This window comes from Mustela nigripes, unplaced genomic scaffold (genome assembly GCF_022355385.1).
Source record: "Mustela nigripes isolate SB6536 unplaced genomic scaffold, MUSNIG.SB6536 HiC_scaffold_20, whole genome shotgun sequence".
Taxonomy (NCBI): Eukaryota; Metazoa; Chordata; class Mammalia; order Carnivora; family Mustelidae; genus Mustela; species Mustela nigripes.
In genome coordinates, this window is record NW_026739436.1 from 1,231,853 (window position 1) to 1,247,772 (window position 15,920).

A 15,920-nucleotide genomic window follows, 5' to 3' on the forward strand; every position below is an offset into this window, starting at 1 on the left:
GAGATTATACAGAGGATATATATAATTTTCTAATTTGGCCAATGTGGTGTCATTAAAAATTTACTACTTTTAGGTATTTCCCAAATACTCTGCTTGCACAGAGATCTTACTTACTTGTATTCAATAAACTCTTTTGATCACTAACCTATGTAGTGGAAATAAACTAAGACGATGTGGTTTTGCACTTGGGAAATTCTTCAGTTCTGTGAATTGCTCACAGAATAAAGGAATTCATCTGTGAAGCCACGTTTCAGTTCTTTTTTTTTGTCCCACAAGGAAAAAAGGCTTTTTCCCTATTGTCTCTCTTTTCTACAAAGCTTTTGCCATTTTTGTTTAATGGAAACGTGATCTAGTATGGAGTGACTCTTCTTTTTCTTTGTTAACAAGGATTGATCGTAATATGTCAACTGCTCGCACCACTTACAAACTGGATGAGGCACAGGCTATAATGAGTGAGCTCCGTAACATTAAGAAAGCCATTTGCACTGGTGAGAGGGAGAGGCGAGACTTGATGCAGGTAAGGGTCCCAGCTGTACATTTACATGCCAGTCTGCTTGTCTCTTTTCTATTAAAAAAAAAGATACACACATGTATTTTACCCACATTAACTTAACTTAATAGGTTTATCATAAACTACTTGTATGTATTTTAAAAGATTTTACAGTAGGTAACACATTAATGTTACTTAGTAGCCAAAATAATTCAAAAGGTATAGGATAAGTCATATAATTATCCCATATAACTACTTTTATTATTTTCTTGGGTATTTTTCTACTATTTATAAAGACACACACAGATAAGATAGTTAATTTATTTCATACAAAAGCTAGTTATTTATATATGCACTGTTTGTTTTGTGTTCTTTTAATGATGTAATAGTAATATCCTATGCTTTTTCCTTTTTTTTTTTTTTTTTTGGATTCTATTTATATGATAGAGAGACATAGCAAAAGGGGAAACACAGACAGAGGGCAGTGGGAGAGGGAAAAGCAGGCTCCCCGCTGAGCCTGACACTGGGCTCAATCTCAGGATCCCTAGATCATGACCTGACCTGAAGGCACATGCTTAAAAGCTGAACCACCCAGACACCCCTCTATAGAAAGAGCTTCTTCAGTCTTCTGTTATAGTTACATAGTATTCCACTAATGTGGATGTTTTAGATACACATCTGGGGCGCCTGGGTGGCTCGGCTCAGGTCATGATCCCAGGGTCTTGGGATTGAGCCCCGCATCAGGCTCTCTGCCCAGCAGGGAGCCTGTTTCCTCCTCTCTCTCTGCCTGCCTCTCTGCCTACTTGTGATCGCTCTTTCTCTGTCAAATAAATAAATAAAATATTAAAAAAAATAAAGATACACATCTGAGGTCTTTTTACTTTTATTTTATCTACTTGTTTATTCATTTTTGTCCCTTTAAATCATGCAGCTGCTTTTTCTAAAAAGACGAATGTTTATAAATGAATGTACGATGGTCTTTTTTTTTGTTTTTCTTTCTTTCTTTTTTTTTAAGATTTTATTTATTCATTTGAGAGACAGAGAGTGAGAGCACACAAGTAGGGGGAGATGCACAAAGAGAGGGAGAAGCAGATTCCTTGCTTAGCAGGGACATTGATTTGGTACTTAATGCCATGAACCTAGAGATCATGACTTGAGCCTAAGGCAGTTGCTTAACCATCTGAGCCACCCAGGCACCCTAACGGTCTTTTTTTCTTCTGGTGAAAATGCATTCAGTTCTTTCTTTTGTGGGTCTGGGGTTTGTTTTTTTTTTTTTGTTGTTGTTGTTTGTTTTGTTTTTTTTCAGTTTTACTTCGTGTATTGAATAGACTAACCGTGCATCTAATGCCTCATAGATATTTATCTACATTCTACATAATGTAAAACAAATAGACAAAGAGCAAACTAGGCAAAATGAGACACTTATACACATAACTGGAATGTATAGCAGTGCTTCCTAAATCAAAGGGCTTTAGGTTGCACTATGTACAATTCTTGGGGTGGTAGTAAAAATTCAGCTCTCTGGGTTTTACACCAGACTTGGTGAATAGAATGTATTTTTACTTATCACGTCTCTAGGTCATGATAAGTAAATGTACAATTTTTAGATTTACTTTGAACCATAATAACAAGAAGGCTGTGGGGTTGAACAAGGTGTTCTGTGTGCATTACCCATAATCCTAGATAAAATTCCACAGCGTATCACATGTTTTCCACAAAAGAGATAGGCAGACATTGATTTAGGTGGTTGAGCTGGACTCTCTTGTGGCCACAGTGTATAGCACTTGATACGCTACCAAGTTGCCTTGGTGGAGAAAGCATACATTTTTCCGGAAGAAGTTTTAGTCCTCAGCATCTCTATGCATAGCCTCTCGAACTGTTAGGAACTCCAGTGAGGGGCAAGAACATCTTTCTCTTCCATTAAAATTGGTAAATTTAAGGTTCAGTGAAATTAAATTACTTATTTTACCTTCTAACAGATATTAGTCTATAATAAGACGTGGAAATTACAGTGTACCTAGCATTGTAGTCCTAGAGTTTGCTGAAGGATGATATATTCAGAAGTATAAAATCAATTATTGGAAATCTGATTTCCATTTAGTTTCACACTAAGATATTCTATTTCCCAGAACATACATTTTCTCTAACTTCTAACAAACTAGCATTCAAATGAGTTTACTTTTGGACCATATAGTATTAGGATGTAAAATATCAGGTTCTAAACCATAATAGGAGTGACATCAGCAAACTGGCAATTCAGAACCTCCAAGTACTTGTTTCCCCAGAGAAACAAACCAACGAAAAAAAAAAAACCAATGAGAAACTATCTTAACTAACTTTGTAGATACTCTGCAAAACAGACAAAGGCTTATAGAAAACAAGCAAAAATACACAATGAAGAAAATAGTTATCTTTAAAACAGTAGTAAACTTCATGGCATTTTTACTTAGACTTATCCATTCCTTCCTCTGTATACCTATTGCCCTGGTTTTGACCAACCACTAATCTAGTTTCCCTCATACCTGAATTGGAGGGATTGCAGGTGACCTTATTTACAAAATACTATGTGTTTCCTTTATAATCCCCTTTGGGGTTACCTAAATAAAGTGATGGGAGTTGTACTTTTTGCTTAATTTGGAAAACCTATGTGGGAAAAGCATCAGATAGTGTGCTAAAAATTATGGGGCAGACTATAAAGACAGATGTGCTTGGGCCAAGAGATTATCAGTGGAAACATATAAGAGATCATTTAAAGCCCTGCTGAGAAGTTAGGGTGAGATAGTGGAACATTAGGGCAATTTGCAGCACCCATATATAATGAGAAATGAAAAAATCTTTCCAAGGCAAAACGTACCCTCAGAAAAGTTTGCAGTGAAGTTTTAAGCTTTTACTGCAGGCTGAGTCACTAGCCACAGGCAAATATAAATAGATAGTGAACAAGTGCCTTCTCAGAGCTTACCTGTAAAAGCAAGAGAGGTAGTCTGTTTTTGTTTTCTTCATCTGTTTACAATCAAGGAATTCACCGATCAAGTATCTGAGCATAAACTAAAGGAACACACTGTAGTGACTGATGTGATCTTAAGGAATAATATTTCATAAAATAATTTGTACAAGTCTCAAAGAAATGGTCTTCAAAAAAAAGTATGCAGAAGAAGAAGGGTAATTTGATTTCTAGAGTTGATAGTCAGATGTTCAATTTTCAACATAAAAACATGATACATTACTATGGACAAGGTAAATTGGCGGAAATCATAAGGATTTCAGGTACCAGACATATTATACCAAGATTTTAAAACCGATCAAAAAGTCTAAGGAAAAGGATTCCTGGGTGGCTTAGTTGGATAAGCATCCGCTGTCCCCTCAGGTCAAGATCCAAGGGTACTAGGGTTGAATCCTGCATGGGGCTCCTTTCTGGTGGGGAGCCTACTTCTCCCTCCCCTCTGCTCATGGTCTCTCTCTCTCTGATAAATAAATAAAATCTTTTTTTTAAATTATGTTATGTTAGTCACCATACAGTAGGTCATTAGTTTTTGATGTCATGTTCTATAATTCATTGTTTGTGTATAACACCAAGTGCTCCTTAATACAACCCACCAGGCTCACCTATCCCTTCCACTTCCTCCCCTCCAAAACCCTCAGTTTGTTTCTCAGAGTCCACAGTCTCATGGTTCCTCCCCACCACTCTGCTGATTCCCTCCATTTCATTTTTCCCTTCCTTTTTCTAATGTCCTCATGTTATTCCTTATGTTTCATACAAGGGAAACCATATGATAATTGACTCTCTCTGTTTGACTTATTTCACTCAGCATAATCTCCTCTAGTCCCATTTATGTTGATGGAGAAGTTGGGTATTCATTCTTTATGATGGCTGAGTAATATTCCACTGTACATGTGAACCATATCTCTTTATCCATTCCTTCATTGAAGGACATCTCAGTTCTTTCCACAGTTTGGCGACCATGGCCATTGCTTCTTTGAACATTGGAGTACAGATGGCCCTTCTTTTCACGACATTTGTATCTTTGGGGTAAATACCCAGGAGTGTAATTGCAGGGTCATAGGGAAGCTCTATTTTTAATTTCTTAAGGAATCTCCGCACTGTTTCCAAAGTGGCTGCACCACCTTGCATTCCTATCAACAGTGTAAGAGTGTTCCCCTTTCTCCACATCCTCTCCAACATTTGTTGTTTCTTGCCTTGTCAGTTTTGGTGTAAGGTGGTATCTCAATGTGGTTTTGATTTGAATCTCCCTGATGGCTAGTGATGAACATTTTCTCATGTGTCTGTTAGCCATCTGTATGTCTTCTTAGGACCATGTCTGCCCATTTTTTGACGTGTTTATTTGTTTTTTGAGTGTTGTGTTTGAGTTCTTTACAAATGTTTGACATCAGCCCTTTATCTGCACTGTCATTTGTGAATATCTTTTCCCATTCCATGGGTTGCCTCTTTGTTTTGTTGACTGTTCCTTTGCTGTGCAAACTGTTTTAACTTGATGAAGTCCATTTTCGCTTTTGTTTCCTTTGCTTTGGAGATGGGTCTTTAAAGAAGTTGCTGTGGCCTATGTCAAAGAGATTACTGCCTGTGTTCTCCTCTAGGATTCTGATGGATTCCAGCCTCACATTGAGGTCTTTTATCCATTTTTAGCTTATCTCTGTCTATGGTGCAAGAGAACGTTTGAGTTTCATTTTTTTAGACACAGCTGTCCAATTTTCCAGCACCATTTATTGAGAGACTTTTTTCACTGTATATTTTTTTCCTCCTTTGTTGAAGATTATTTGACCATAGAGTTGAGGGTCCATATCTGGGCTCTCTGTTCCACTGGTCTATGTGTCTGTTTTTATGCCAGTAACACGCTGTCTTGGTGATCACCGCTTTGTAGTAAAGCTTGAAATCAGGCAACATGATGGCCCCAGTTTTTCCTTTTTTAACATTTCCTTAGCAATTCGGGGTCTCTTCTGATTCCACACAAATTTTAGGATTGTTTGCTCGAGCTCTTTGAAAAATCCTGGTGGAATTTGGATCAGAATGGCATTGAAAATATAGATTGCTCTAGGCAGTATAGACATTTTAACAATGTTTATTCTTCTGAACCATGAGCATGGAATGGTCTTCCATCTTTTTGTGTCTTCTTCAATTTCTTTCCTGAGTGTTCTGTAGTTCCTTGAGTACAGATCCTTTACCTCTTTGATTAGATTTATTCCCAGGTGTCTTATGGTTCTTGGTGCTATAGTGAATGGAATCGATTCTCTAATTTCCCTTTCTGTGTTTTCATTATTAGTGTATAGGAAAGTAACTGATTTCTCTGCATTCATTTTGTACCCTGCCACATTACTGAATTGCTGTATGAGTTCTAGTAAGTTGGAGGTGGAGTCTTTTGGGTTTTCCACATCAAGAATCATGTCATCTGTGCAGAGAGAAAACTTGACTTCTTTGCCAATTTGAATACCTTTTATTTCTTTTTGTCGTCTGATTGCTGTTGCTAGGATTTCTAGTGCTGTGTTGAACAACAGTGGCAAGAGTGGGCATCCTTGTTATGTTCGGGATCTTAAGGGAAGGCTGTCAGCTTTTCTCCATTGAGAACGATAGCCACTGAGGGCTTTTCATGATGGATTTTATGAAGTTGAGGAATGTTCCCTTTATCCATATACTCTGAAGAGTTTTAATCGGGAAAGGATGCTGTATTTTGTCAAATGCTTTAATGCATTGAAAGGACCATGTGGTTCTTCTCTCTTTTATTTATGTGTTCTATCACATTGATTGATTTCTTAATGTTGAACCACCTTTGTATCCCAGGGTTTAATCCCACCTGGTCATGGTGGATAATTCTTTTAATGTATTGTTGGATCCTATTAGCTAGGATCATATTCTCCATCCCTTCACTTTCAGCCTGAATGTGGCTTTAGGTTCAAAATGAGTCTCTTTAGATAGCATATGGATAGGTCCTGTCTTTTTATCCATTCTGCAACCCTGTGCCCTTTGATGGGAGCACCCAGGCTATTCACGTTAGAGTGATTATTGACAGATATGATTTTATTGTCATCATGTTGCCTGAGAAGTCCTTGTTTCTGTAGATTTTCTCTATATATCTGTGTTCTATATCACTCTTGGGGCTGTTCTCCTTTTATAGAACCCCCTTAATATTTCTTGCAGGACTGGCTTGGTCTTCACATATTCTTTCAGTTTCTGTTGGACCTGAAAGCTCCTTATCTCTCCATCTGAATGTCAGCCTTGCCTGATAAAGAATTCTTGGGTGCATGTTCTTCTCATTTAGTACCCTATGCCTTACTACCCCTTTCTGGCTTGTGGGTCTCCTTGGACAGACCTCATATTATTCTGATGTTCCTTCCTTTGTACGTAAGGAATCTCTTCCCCCTACCTGCCCTTAAGATGGTTTCTTGTTTCTAAGATTTGTGAGTTTTACTAAGACAAGGCAGGGTGTTGTTCTGTTCTCCTGGATCTTGGAGGGGTCCTTTCTACCTCTAGGATAGGGATGCTTATTTCATTCCCCAGTTTAGGGAAGTTCTCAGCTATGATGTGCTAAAATATACCTTTCTCTCTCTCTCCTCGCCCTGAGGGATCCCAATAATTCTGACATTGGCATGTTGATGGTGTCATTTATTTCTCTGTTTTCATGGCTTCTAAACTGTTTCACCCTCTTCCTGTTTCTTCTTCACTATCAGTTTGTCTTCTTGATAACTAATTCTATCTTCTCCCTGTGTTTAGTCTCGCTGTTAGAGTATCTTGATTAGATTGAATCTTATTGAGAGCATTTTTAAGTTCTGCCAGATCAGCTCTCACTTTTTCCTTAGAGAATCTATGTTGCCATTAACAGTTCTATGCATCCTAGCTCTTGTCTGCATCACTGTGATCCTAAAGTCTATTTTTGACATCTTGCTTATATCCATATGCATTTGTTCTGTAGTAGAGGTCACAGTCTCTGACGTTTTCCTGTGTTGGGGTTCCTTCTCTTAATCATTCTGTTGGGGGGTGGTGGTGGTGGTGGTTGAGGGAATGTGCAGAGTCTAAACTGCACATTAGAGTGTAAACTGCACTTAGACCACAATCTAAGAAGATGCACCTGATTTTTAGGGACCTTGGGGTTGTTGGCCTCTTTGTCTTTCAGCCTGTATTCTGTGGGCAGGGATCTGCCATGCTGTTACTCAGGCAACCCTGTATGGACAGAGTTGCCCTGCCCCCTTTTGGGGGGAGGATGGATTCATTGAAAACCAGTTTTGGAAACTATAGTTCTCTGGTTTCCACGTCTCTTCCAAGAGTCCAAACAAAGGTGACTGTATCCAAACTTCTGTCTCAGAACAGAGAGATAACAGCCTATTCTCCAGGAAGCTCTCCAGGTCACAATGACTCTGTTTTTTGTCTGTGCGGCTAAAAACTGCAGCAGCCTGGGTTGTGCACCCCACTGCAGCACTCCCAGCCCTCGCTTCCTGGTCCAATTAGGACTCTGCCCTTTGTGCTTCTAGAACTGCCTATCATCCCCAGTTTATACATGGGGCCTGCAAGTTCAGGTTTCAGTGTTGGGACACTGCCTTAAAGTCTTTTCCCTGCTGCTATCAGTCTGTGAGTCTGTACCCACTCTGCAGTGCAGGAGGCTCTTGTACACTAGTGGTGGAAGATTCTGGAGACTCCCTGCCCTTTCCATTTATCTTCCGATGTCTGCCTGCAGATTCATGGCTCCTTGCTTCGTACCTCAAGACCAGCCACTGGAGATATTCTGTTGGTAGAGATCCAGATATATCTTCTTTCATCTCAGGCAGACTTTTGGGGTGTTCAGAAAGGTCTGCTAGATGGTCCCCTAGTTCTCTGCAATCCTTGCCCCTCCCAGTAAAATCCTTAAAAAAAAAAAAAAAGTTGGATGATGGGTATTAAGGAGGGCACACATTGTGATGAGCACTGCATTTTATATATAACTGATGAATCATTAAACACTACATCAAAAACTAATGATGTACTATATGTTGGTTAACTCGACATAAAAAAAAGTTGAAGAAAAACTAAAACCTACAACACTATATATGAACAAAATGAAAATGTTGACAAAAATATAGAAATGATAAAAACTATTATAAATGATTTTAAAAAGTAACAGAACATTGTGTACTAAGAGTGAACCGTCTGCAAAGAAAATTGAGACAAAAGTTCTATATGGTAGCATTAGAGTTTAAAATATATACTAATAACTTTAGCCATGGAGGTAAAAATTTATACACTAAAAACTACAATACATTGTTGAGATAAGTAAAAGGCATTAATAATTAAGGTTATCTAGAGTTAATGAATTTGAAGAGCTAATATTAAGAGGACTATATTATTCATAGCATCTATAATCTTTATCAAAACCCCAAAGTGGCTTTTTTCCTCCAGAAATAGAAAAGCCATCTTTAAATTCATGTGGTATTTCCAAGGATCCTCAAATAACAAAAACATTTTGAAAAAGAAAGAGAAGGATGGAAGAACTTAATAATTCCTAGTAACAAAACTTACAAAAAAGCTATTATCAACCTGTGGGCTAGTGGCATAAGGCTAAATATATAGAGCAGTCGAATTGATTGCCATATATAAATTCTCACATACATGGTTAATTGATGTTCAGCGAACTCCACTCAATGGAGAAAAGATGGCCTGTTCAACAAATGATGTTGGGAAAACTGGATTTCCACATATAAAAAATAAAGTTGAGCCTGCTCAGCAGAGATTTTGCTTCTACTGTGTATATGCCTCAAAAACATTATGCTAAATGAAAGGAGCTAAGTACAAATTGTTTGAATTTGTGTGAATAAGTGAATATCCAGAATATCCAGAATAAGTGAATTGATGGACAAAAATGGGGACTGGATGTTGCTCAAAGATGGGGATTGGTTAATGGGATCATGAACTCAGAGCTACGAATTTTATTTTGGGGTGATGAAATTGTTTTATAACTGGTTAGGTATGGTGGTTGTATAATATAGCAATTGTGCTAACCCATAGAATGGCTCAGTTTATAATTGTTAAATATGTATGAAGTCAATTTGTACTCAATTATTTAATGTACACAAGCATAATCAGGTGTTGCTTTCAAGTTCTTCTTAGATTGTGAACATCTCCAGGGAGAATGTTAGTTTTAGCAGTTTTTTCATACTGTCATTTACCTTTTTTCTCTAAGAAACATAAAGGTTTTAAAAACTGGTAAAAGTGCTACCATAATAATTCACCAATTACTTAGAATTTACCACCATTATTTAATGACTGAATAAATTACTAGGAATTTTATTTTTAAAGGTGCAGATAGTGGAAAACATTTCTTTTAAATGTAATGAGAATGGGGTGTGGGGTGGGTTACCTCTCCGGCAATTAATTTGGAGACTTAGAACAGAAATGAAATGGCTACTGAAGAGAAACATTGCATTCAAATGGTTTGTTTCACTATATTACAGAGCCTGGCTAAGCTTACTGATGGTTTCAAGAATCACTGCTTTATTACTGACTCTTTACAAGATTTTCCTCATAATGCTGGTCCACCTTTAGAATCTTGTTTGCCTCTAAAGTTCTGTGATGCTGGATCTCAGACTGACATCATTGAAGAGGTATGCTTGGTAGGGGATAAGAAATGATGTGCTGAGAGAGAAAAAGACTTATTATGTGTTTGCCATAAGTAATTTTGTTTCATTGTTCATTTCAAAATAGTTTTGTTTCTTATGCAGTTAAGTTGAAAACCAAAGTATTGTATCTGATAGTCACTTGGAATGTTCAGTGATATGGATGCAATTGAATTTCCTACTACCTTTATCCTTGTGATCTCGATTAAAAAAAAAAGGCAGAATCCTTTTCAGAGTTGAATTTAAATGTCTTTTCAATGGACATGACTTTTCAATGGACAGATTGGCAAGCTTTTTCTGTAAAGGAGCAGTTAGTAAATATTTTAGATTTTGCAGAGATGCAGTGTCTGTCAACTATTCACGTTTAGAGATACTACATAAACAAACTGTTGTGGCTGTTTTCCTATAAAACTTTAAAAATAGGTGGCAGATTCCATTTTGCAACTTGTCCATAATTGGTTGATCATTGACTTTGAACAGTGATTTCTAATGACTTTGTAGCTGTTGCACTCTTGGCTTGTACTTTCATAGCATTTATTATTATTATAAAAGAATATCAGGCTATAGACCTGAATTAAAATTAATTTTGTTTCAGACTTGAAAACAATTCCAAAATCCCTTTTCATAATTTGTGAATCCTTGAGTTAACCAACAATTCATCACCATTTAAAACAGGATTATAAATATTTAAAAATACTACTTTTGTAGTAGTTACTACAAAAGTTTAACTAAAATCAAACAAAAATTTAAAAGTAGTTAAAATACTACTTTTGTAGTGTTATGAAATGAAATTTGCCATGTATTACAAAATGGAAAGCCAGTGACACTGTCTTTTATGCCCCCTTCTTTTTAGGGAGTATTAAATAAGATGAGTATCTGTAGGGATGCCTGGGTGGCTCAGCTGGTTAATCGGCTGCCTTCGGCTCAGGTCATGATCCCAGTGTCCTGGGATCGAGTCCCACATCTGGCTCCTTGCTTGGCAGGGAGCCTGCTTCTCCCTCTGCCTCTAGCCTGTCACTCTGTCTGCCTGTGCTTGCGCTCTGTATCTCTCTCTCTCTCTAACAAATAAATAAAAATCTTTTAAAAAAAGATGAGTATCTATAAATTAAAGAAAAAATATTGAAAATAAAATAATAAGTCAGGATTTTAAATAATTAGCTAATATTTTGAAATTTTACAAAATATTACTTCTTTAGGAAATGTAATATGGTCAGTAATGACTATATTTTGTATCTGATAGAATATCCTAATTTTGTTTTTCTCAATATTGTTCTTAAAAACACTTTTTTTTTTTTCAACCAAATGTAGTCATATGTTTAAAAATTATGGTCATTCTCAGGACATCTGGGTGGCTTACTTGGTTGAGCATTTGACTCTTGTTTTTGGCTCAGGTTGTTGGGTTCCATGATGGCATCTTTGCTGGGCATGGAGCTTGGTTAAGATTTTTTTTCTCTCCTTCTCCCCTCATCCCTTTTGCTCTCTTTTTCTCCCAAAAAGATAAATAAGAATTAAAAAAAAAAAAAAGATATGGTCATTCTTTATGGAGAAGAATCTGTAACTTAGAAATGTCTGATATTTTTTCAGAAGTTTTTGGAGTATGTGAGAATAAATATGACTCATTGAATTCCCTTGATAAATAATTACTTCTTGTTTCAATATTAGAATTAAAATGTAGATATACCTAACTAGTTTGGAGAGAAATGGGTTACATCAAAACCTTTGTAATGATTCAGTAGAATGTCCTAAAAGTATATGCAGTGGAGCTAGTTATGTAGTTATACAACATTCTATCTGAATCATTACAAAGGTTTTGTTGTTACCCATTTCTCTCCAAATTTAGTTAGGGATATCTACATTCTAGTTCTAATCTTTGCTGTATATTGGTACTAGCAATTTCCCAGCTATGAGCTCATTTTAAGTAGTTCATATTTCTACTAAATAGTGTAATGAGAACACTAAGATGCCAAATTATTTAAGGTCTTGCAGCTATGAGAGGTGTGGGTTTAAATCAACATTTCAGCCCTTTCTAAGGTCCTGAACATTCTACAACATCACATTCCTGTATAGAAATATAAACCATGGCTTACATATTTAGCTCTTCATATAAAACAAATTAAGTATAAAACATAGCATATGAAAACAGCTACCATTTGTTATTTTAGAATTTGTTTGGCCTGAGAGTCTGGCAAGGATCTTCTTCTTTAGAGTTCTAAAAGTTGTCATGCTGCCAGGTTAGGTAGGGGTTCAGTCTCAGGTGAACAGTCAACTGAGGGAAAGGCCTGCTTTCAAGCTTACATGAATTTTAGCAGATTTAGTTCATCAGAGATTATGGGACTGAAGTCCTCTTTTCCTGGGTTGCTTTGGTCTCTGCAACATGGCAATTTGTTTCATCAGAATATCCAAGCTGAAAAGTAAAAAGAGAAAGTTAGCTAATTTCATTGAAGTTACAATCTATTGTAATGTAATTACAGAAAGGATTTACCATCACCTTTACTCCATTCTGTTGGATTGAATCAAGTCACTGGGTCCAACACACTTTCAAGGGGATGGAATTACACATGGTCTCAGTAACCAAAAGTAGAGATCTTTGGGGCCATCTTAGAAGTCTGTCTACCTTACTATTTTGGGTCAGTTTTGTGAGTAGGTGGTATGTATATAAGACACATTTTTCAGGATCAGGAATTGTAACAAGAAATATATAAGAAATGCCAGGGAATCCTGGGTGACTCGACTGAGCATCCAACTTTTGGTTTCAGTTCAAGTCCTGATTTCAGGGTCATGAGATAGAGCCCCACATCAGACTCTGTGCTCAGCACAGAGAAATTCTTTCTCTCTCACTCTCCCTCTGCTCTTCCCTTCTACAGATGCACACATGATCTCTTTCTCTCTTAAATGAATAAATAAAATCTTAAAAAAAAAAACCAACCCAGCATAGCATTCAAATTTGGAGGTTTTAGTTTATAATGGAGTATATATACAAGGAAATATATACAAGGAATATATATACAAGGAAAGTGACTTTTTCTTGCCTTTTTTTTTTAACTAAACCATCCTTATTAATATCAAAGAATGAAAAACAAAGATTTGTTTTGTAAGTAGCTTTTAGAAGAGATTTAAGAACTCAGTGAATTAATCTCAATTTCCAATACCTGGGTTTTGGGTAATTTTTTTCTCCTTCTTTTTAATCTTTTGTTCTTTTGTGTGCATGAGATAGGGAAGGAGTCCTATATCCTATACACCTAAAACGAGTTGTCTTTTTCACATTTGTTACTTGATAGTAGAATATCATTATTATGTATTCATTGAGATAGTGTACAATTTAGTATAGCATGCAAAATAAGGATTCTATGGTATGCTGCTTTTATGGTATCCACTTTTAGTAAGTTATTTCCTTTCTTTTCAAACTCAATTATTGTTTTATGGAATACCAAAATAGAGGAATATATTCCACTGGAGAAAAAAATCCAACCGTGTAGGTAAAACAAAACTCTTATTCCATACCCTCTGCTCAGAGATTGTAATGGATAAAACTGAGTGCTTTTTCTTCCATAGCTTTCAAAAATTGAAACTGAAAGATAAATAAAAAGAATATTTTAAATTATTTCTAAAAATTTAGCTGAATTTATTATTTTAAGATTTCTTTCTAACTTGTTTTTTCATTATTCCTTCTATTCCTGAAAGTTTGCCAGTGATGACAAAACAAATCTTGTAGATCAAATCAGACTTAATTGGCAATATGAGGAAGCCAGAAAAAGGTAAGTATCTTACATTAAAAATTTTTTGCCTCTGGGGGTGCCTGGATCAGTGGGTTAAAGCGTCTTCCTTTGGCTCAGGTCATGATCTCAGTGTCTTGGGTTAGAGCCCTGCATCAGGATCTCTGCTCACTGGGAAGCTTGCTTTCCCTTATCTCTCTCAGCCTTCCTCTCTGCCTACTGTCCTATATCCTATACACCTAAAACGAGTTGTCTTTTTCATATTTGTTACTTGATAGTAGAATATCATTATTATTATGTATTCATTGAGATAGTGTACAATTTAGTATAGCATGCATACATCGAGATTTTTCACATTCTCTTGTGTACACTTAATTCTTTCTAACAAAATGAAACAAGATCTCCTGCCATCTCTTCTGACCTAGTATTTAAAATGTCTTCTAAACAAAAATATTTGTGTGGGTTTTTCCATTAAACTGTAGAGCCACATATATAAAAGAAAAACTAGTTTAATATAAACTGGTCTGAAGGACTGAACAATCCTTCCAGGAGAGATTCTTGGAAGAAGGGGAGAAGGTAGGGATGGAAAGGGAATTCTGAACCCACCAGAGGGATACTGATAAATTTGCTTAAGATCCCTTATTCTTAATATTATCACATTACATTTACTGTCTTATTCCTTTTTTTTAAGGGAATTTACCTACTTTATATTCTTAAACATTATTATTTTTAAACTGTTTATTGTTTTCCATGTTTTAAAATTTAAATTCGATTATTTAACATATAATGTATTAATGGTTTCAGAGGTAGAGCTTAGTGATTCATCAGTCTTTTATAACATCCAGTGCTCATTATATCACATGTCCTCCATAATTCCCATCACTCACTTATCAAATCACTGCACCGCATTTCCCCTCCAGCAACCCTCAGCTTGTTTTCTCTGTCTCTGGTTTCATCTTCTTTTATGTTTTCCTCTCTTCCCCTATGATCCTCTGCTTTGTTTCTCAAATTCCTTGTATCAGAGAGGAATTGTGTGATTGAGTTATTTCACTCAGCATAATACCCTCTATTCCATCCACACCATTGCAAATGGCAAGATTTCATCTTTTGATGGCTGCATAGTATTCCACCTCTTCTTTTTTTTTTTTTTTTTTTTTTTTAAAAGATTATTTTTTTTTTTATTTATTTGATAGAGACCACAAGTAGGCAGAGAGAGAGAGAGAGAGAGAGAGAGAAAGAGAGCAGCAGTCTCCCTGCTGAGCAGAGAGTCCGATGCGGGACTCGATCCCAGGACCCTGAGATCATGACCTGAGCCGAAGGCAGTGGCTTAACCCACTGAGCCACTCAGGCGCCCTATTCCACCTCTTCTTTATCGATTCATAGGTTGATGGGCATCTAGGCTCTTTCCATAGTTTGGCTATTGTGGACATTGCTGCTGGAAACATTCGGGTGCACGTGCCCCTTCGGATCACTATGTTTGTATCTTTAGGGTACCCAGTAGTGAGATTGCTGGGTTGTAGTAGCTTTTTTTCCAACCTTTTTGGTAAATATTCTTTATCAAATAGAGGAAGTTTCCCTCTATCCCTAGTTTAATGACAGTTTTATGAAAATTAAAAGTGGATTGAATTTTTTCAGCTTTTTTGTGTCTATGGATATAATCATATGATACTTACTTTCAGTTTGGTGGTATGATGGATTCCATTAATTTTCTAAGATTAAACCTGCCTTGCACACTTGGGATAAATTCGGTGGTTGCTGTGTAGTTCTTTCTATACTATTACCGAATTCAGATTCCTAATACTTAATTGAAGATTTTTACTATGTGTTCTGAATATGATTGTTTGAATTTTCATGTCTATCTCTTGCAGAGTCTCAATGATTCAGCAGCAGCTGGCCCAACTTGAGAAGGAGTCGTGGCCCGGCCTGGCGGAGGCCGACAGGGACCGGTTGCAGCTCATCAAGGAGAAGGAAGCCCTGCTCCAGGAGCTGCAGCTCATCGTCCAGCAGAGAATACCGGTGGAAGACATGGCGCGGCTGGAGGCGGAGAGGAGGCGCCTGGAGGAGGAGATGCAGCGCGCCCGGGCCACTTCGGTGCAGGGCGCCACGGAAAGGTGAGCGGCCTTGCG

General features: G+C 36.9%; 2 protein-coding genes across 4 annotated transcripts in view; both read left to right on the forward strand.

Annotated features, from left to right (window-relative positions):
• The first annotated feature begins 393 nt into the window (after positions 1-393).
• The window catches only part of LOC132008019 (protein WWC3-like), a 95,185-nt gene continuing 79,658 nt past the window's right edge, over positions 394-15,920 (forward strand). For all 3 annotated transcript variants that reach the window (XM_059386379.1, XM_059386380.1, XM_059386381.1), the window contains exons 1-4: positions 394-517; positions 9,920-10,069; positions 13,763-13,836; positions 15,663-15,905. In XM_059386379.1, the coding sequence (XP_059242362.1) occupies positions 401-517; positions 9,920-10,069; positions 13,763-13,836; positions 15,663-15,905 (584 nt within the window). In that variant the 5' untranslated portion in view covers positions 394-400. The remainder of the gene's footprint in view (positions 518-9,919; positions 10,070-13,762; positions 13,837-15,662; positions 15,906-15,920) is intronic.
• Positions 401-15,920, forward strand: part of LOC132008047 (protein WWC3-like) — a 69,550-nt gene continuing 54,030 nt past the window's right edge. Inside the window, exons 1-4 of the mRNA XM_059386448.1 lie at positions 401-517; positions 9,920-10,069; positions 13,763-13,836; positions 15,663-15,905. Coding sequence (XP_059242431.1) covers positions 401-517; positions 9,920-10,069; positions 13,763-13,836; positions 15,663-15,905 — 584 coding nt within the window. The remainder of the gene's footprint in view (positions 518-9,919; positions 10,070-13,762; positions 13,837-15,662; positions 15,906-15,920) is intronic.